The sequence below is a fragment of the Lactuca sativa genome, chromosome 8 (assembly GCF_002870075.4).
Source record: "Lactuca sativa cultivar Salinas chromosome 8, Lsat_Salinas_v11, whole genome shotgun sequence".
Classification (NCBI taxonomy): domain Eukaryota; kingdom Viridiplantae; phylum Streptophyta; class Magnoliopsida; order Asterales; family Asteraceae; genus Lactuca; species Lactuca sativa.
In genome coordinates, this window is record NC_056630.2 from 172,814,285 (window position 1) to 172,819,765 (window position 5,481).

Sequence of the window (5,481 nt, forward strand, 5' to 3'; positions counted from 1 at the left end):
CCTGTTATGTGTTGTGTGCTTATTTACTTGTACATTGCATGACATGATATTTTTAAAAGAGTTTGATGAAGAGAAAAGAGTTAAAATGTTTTGAAAAGAGCTTTGGCATGAATACTTGTGCATTCATGTGAGATGAGAAATGAATTGTGTGTTCATGCAAAGTCCATGACAAAATATGACTTAAGACCACCAAAGATGTAGTGTGGTATTCTAGATGTAGTATGATATTCTAGATATTTCCAATTGTACTAGACACTAGCTACCTCTTGTACATGATTGGAGAATTGATAGCTCACTCATACCTATTAAGAGACTAAGACGAAAGATTAGAAGCTCTGATATATGGTGCTATGTGCTAAACACGTCAGACTGTAATGCTATGATTTTCACACAAAAAAAAAATCTTTATTTTTAGAACATCATTTAACGGAAATTAAAAAAGAAGAATTTAAAAAAACATTTTAAAAACAATCACCAACGTTACATTTAAATACTAACACAGCCCAACCAAAAACCATTTAAGTATGATAATTCAAAACACTGTATCAACATACCTAAAATCATAACTACCCAATATGAAGTTCCCCAACTCACCAAGTCACACTCTTAAACATCCTTAATCAACGCAAGTCAATCACAACAAACAAAAAACAATTTTCCGCAACCATTAACCCAATCATAAATACAATGTTAAAAAAAAAAAACATACAAGGGATCAACCATTGACATTATGTTCATAAAAGATGGTTTCTACATCACACATTATATTCCTTTTGACATTGTGATCATAAAACATGGTTTCTACATCACACATTATATTCCTTTACACACAAACACATATCATCACTATAATATCATCACTATAATGTATTGTATATATTCATCTTGGCTTAAATATCGCTTTTTTGTTCTCATTTTCAGTAATTACCTTATATTATTTTTCGCTGTATTCATCAGACTTATTAATCGCTAATGATAGATAAAGATGCATAAATCGAAAGCATATTATTTTTTCCTTTAAAAAAAATTCATTTTCTATTTCAAAATATTATTTATTAGTCTATTCATAATTAATGAAATACTCCTAGGGAGGCCTAGGTTGTATAACATGTAGGGTTTAGAATTGTAAATCTAAGTGTATTACTTTCATTTATTTTAATATTCTAACAAATTATTTTATATATATAATCAATTTATAAATAGTACATCGATTGGCATAGAATATAGTTTTGGTATGAAAGTAGTAATAATTAAATTTAAAGTGACTTTAAAACATTACCAATTTTTATGGAGGAAAGCGAATAGACATATAATTATCAATCACTATACATTTTAATTTTTCCTTTGCTTTTCAAGAGGGGGAGGGTCTGTGTGTGTGTGTAACAACTTACAACCCCTCTGTTCTCTTCCTCCTCGCCGGAGTTTGAACACAACAATGGTGAAGGATAAAGATGCAATTGAAAACCCTAATCTTAAAGACAAGAAGATGTTCATCGGAATTGTATGGAACTGTGCGCCGGAGCTCAAACTTGTGCTCTCAGCCCTCCTATTCTTCTGCTCCCTCGTCACCCTTTTCCAATTCTTCCCTTCACATCTATCATTTTCTGTACAAGATCTCCGCAACTGCGCCTCCCTCCCACCACCGTCTTCCGCCCTCAAACTCATCACCGCTTCCTCACCTCCACCGGTGGAAATCCAAATCCAGCACCGACATGTTAAGCAGGAGGATGTTGTGCTTCAGAATGGTGTCGTTAAGAGAAATTTCAACACCTATGGCACCGCCGCCTACAATTTCATCCTCATGTCGGCTTACAGAGGCGGAGTAGACACCTTCGCCGTCATTGGCCTTTCCTCGAAACCCCTTCATGTTTTCTCTAAACCCACTTATCTCTGCCAGTGGCTTCCTCACAACGCCACCCAAAATCAAAACCAGAACATCACCGTTCCCGGCTCTAAGATCCTCCCTGACTGGGGTTACGGCCGTGTATACACCGTCGTCGTTGTCAACTGCACTTTTCCGTTCCCTGTAGGTGCGGATGGAGGCGGTGGACAGTTGCTAATCCACGCCTCCACTGGAGGCGGTGGCGACTCCAACTTCAACCTCACCGACACCATTGAAGCTTTGTCCGAAACCCCAGGAAGCTTAAACCCGTTGCAATTCACAGCTCCTCCGAAGTACGACTACTTATACTGTGGCTCCTCGCTCTACGGAAACCTAAGCCCTCAGAGGATTCGTGAATGGATAGCTTACCATGTGAAAATGTTCGGAGAGAAGTCACATTTCGTGATACACGACGCCGGCGGAGTACATCCGGAAGTTATGGAGGTTTTACGGCCGTGGGTCGAGAAGGGTTACGTGACTGTTCAGGACATACGGGAGCAAGAGAGATTCGATGGGTATTATCATAATCAGTTCTTAATCGTGAACGATTGCTTGCATCGATACAGATTCACAACGAAATGGATGTTTTTCTTCGATGTGGACGAATTCATCTTCGTTCCAAAGAAAAGCACCATTAACACAGTTATGGATTCGCTTTCGGACTACACCCAGTTCACCATTGAACAAAGAACAATGTCTAACAAGCTCTGTTACCTCGATGATCACGCTGGTAAAATCTACAGGTATTGTTTCTTAATTCAAAATTAGATACTGAATCTACTGATTCATTGACATCAAATTACAACCCTAGATCTGATTTTAATTGAATTTGCATAAACATTTAGCTGTAAAAATTTGTCGTCTTTTTCATAATCAAATCACACCAACAGTTCCATGCGCCCATGCCATTGATGATTGAACATGACAAATGAGTTGTTTCATTTGTTCTTGGATCCCATTGGTGGGTGAATGTGACCGTTTGGGATGGGTGGGTGTTGAAAGTGTCGAGCTTGTGGACCTGACTTTTTTTAATCATTTGGCCTTTTCTTTTGGGTTAAATGTAACAAATAGCAACATTTTTATTTATTGATTTGTTAATTTAGGATCTTATCTTCATTTTCTTACTATTATGGCAAATATTTCGAATAATGTTTGCAATTATAACAATTTTACGTAAATACAAAGCGAAATTTTGTAATTATAACAATGTTTGGTGTTAAACTCCATTTTTGGTGCAAAGTTACTCCATCCACAAAATACCATTTCTTATTCCAAATATGGTGTTGTGAATAGTTGTCATACTAGATGTGGGGTGTGATACTATTTATTAACAATAAATTTGGTGTAAAAGTTACATGTGTGCAATTTTATCTAGTTAATTTACGATTATAGTCATAACTCATAATTTAAATGTAATAATTGTTTCCAAATTATTTAAAGAAATTGAATATCTTTTTATTACTTTATAACATGATAACGTATTTAATAATTTTATGGTGTACTCATTATTTGTTTTGTTTTTACTATCACAATTATTTTGAAATGATTATATACGAATGATTTATTTGGTTATATTTGTTAATAATATAGTTTATAAAGTAAATGTAATAAAAAGATTTAGGACAAATTTGTAAGAACTAATAAAAATAAGGGGTATTTTTGAAAATCTAAGTCAGAAACCATTTTGGATGTAGAAAATGATAGTGAGTGGAGATGGTCTAAGAAAAAAATATAAAGTGCACTGTTATAATTGGATAAAATTAAAATTACAATGTTATTTTTGAGCAAAATTTTCAAAGTGTAATGCTTTAATAAAAGAAAAACAGAAAGTACAATAGGACAATAGAAAGAGATAAGTAAAAGTACTTTCCTGTAGTGTTCGTTACTTACTCTTTTGTCTTTTTTATTAAAACATTATATTTTAATTAATCTTCCCATTTGTTTACTATTGTATGTTACATTGTTACATTCATTTCTTCATAAGTATATTATAATAACTCTATCCAATAGTAGCAATACCATTGGAATACAAATACGAAATACGAAATAGTTGAAGTAACAATACTATAATTTAATAAAAAGAATTAGAAGTGAAATTACAATTAGATGTTGTAAAGCATAAATTAATAAATGTATGTTGCTATTTCTTGTTGTCAGGAAATGGGGGATTGAGAAATTGGTGTATCGTGACACGGTGAAAGGGATAAGAAGAGACCGAAAATACGCAGTGCAACCACGAAATGTGTTTGCAACGGGTGTACACATGTCAGAAAACACCATAGGGAAGACAACACATAAAACGGAGGGAAAAATAATGTATTATCATTACCATGGGACAATATCTGAGAGAAGAGAGCCATGTAGACAATTGGTCAACAAAACCGAGATGAAAGTCGGAGGAACGCCGTACATGGTGGACAAGACGATGAGGGAAGCCGCGTTCGCGGTTAAGCGGTTTGAGCTACGGATGATTGGGTCGGTTCTGATAAGAACGCGTCAATAACAGTGACAATGACAGAGACAGTGAAGACTGTATTGTGTTTAGTTGTTTGGTTTAATGTATAGATGGATCTCAAGTGCATTTGTTTTTGGTATTTAACAAGTTATAAGTGAAATTTGTTTGTAAACTATTTGTCCTCCCACTCCATTTGTTTATTTTAATTAGGGTTATATATGAAGTATGTATTTTTTTCTTGTTTATTGTAGAGTTTTATTTTTTGTTTTTATTATTGATGTATCTTATTTTAAAGTTTTTTTTTACTTAATTAGGTAGATCTTTAAAGTATACGATGGCCTACTAAAATAAAAGTATGATCAAGTATTATTTTTGAAGTGTAATAATGTTCCGAGAAGAGAAGCTAGGGCTGTAATATCTAATAAAAGAATATAACAATAAAATGTTATAGCAATCAAATAAAAAAAAGTAGATTATTATTTTTACTTTTAACCTTAAGTTAACTATTGAATATTATGACAACAAGAGTTGTACCCCACCACTTTCAATTGGATAAAACCAATGATTCTTTTTGGTGAAAAAGATGCAATGACTTCGACATAATCATGATTTACCAACGGTTTAAGTGTTAGTTTTTGGATTATTTGTTAAAATGACCATATTCACCCCTTTAAATTACACAACCAATTTAAACCCAACCTAATTTAGTTGATATCACAAAATAACCACCAACAAGAAAAAAGAAAAACTCATGAACTTGTGGAGTCACTTTTCTGACATCATACATTATCATTTTATTTGGAACCGTCTTTTATTGCATGACAACTATGATTGTAAATAAAACGAACAATGATTTGTTCATGTTCGTTCGTTTAAGTTAGCCGAACACGAACAGATAAACGAACAAGTTTTCTTTTTCATGTTCGTGCATTTAACAAATTATCTTATTCATGTTCGTTCGTTTATGTTCGTGGACATGCTAAGCGAACATAATCAAACGAATATAAATAAACACAATTGAACATATATGAACATAAAAGAACATATAATATAGTAATGCAATAAAAAACAATTGAACATAAATAAAATTAAACGAACGAACATAAAAAAACGTTCACGAACATAAATAAACGAACAAGACCAT

At 33.3% G+C, this 5,481-nt stretch overlaps 1 protein-coding gene across 1 annotated transcript; it reads left to right on the forward strand.

Moving 5' to 3' along the window:
* The first annotated feature begins 1,313 nt into the window (after positions 1-1,313).
* Positions 1,314-4,582, forward strand: LOC111893668 (galactan beta-1,4-galactosyltransferase GALS3). The gene is made up of 2 exons (XM_023889741.3): positions 1,314-2,625; positions 4,040-4,582. Exons 1-2 carry the CDS (start codon positions 1,436-1,438, stop codon positions 4,383-4,385), a joined length of 1,536 nt encoding a protein of 511 aa, XP_023745509.1. The 5' UTR covers positions 1,314-1,435; the 3' UTR covers positions 4,386-4,582.
* Positions 4,583-5,481: the final 899 nt, after the last annotated feature.

Bases quoted from the DNA above. Each gene is read 5' to 3' on its own strand.
- LOC111893668 (XM_023889741.3), top strand. From the start codon at position 1,436: ATGGTGAAGGATAAAGATGCAATTGAAAACCCTAATCTTAAAGACAAG. The intron at 2,626-4,039 runs GTATTGTTTCTT...TCTTGTTGTCAG, and splicing joins CACGCTGGTAAAATCTACAG to GAAATGGGGGATTGAGAAAT.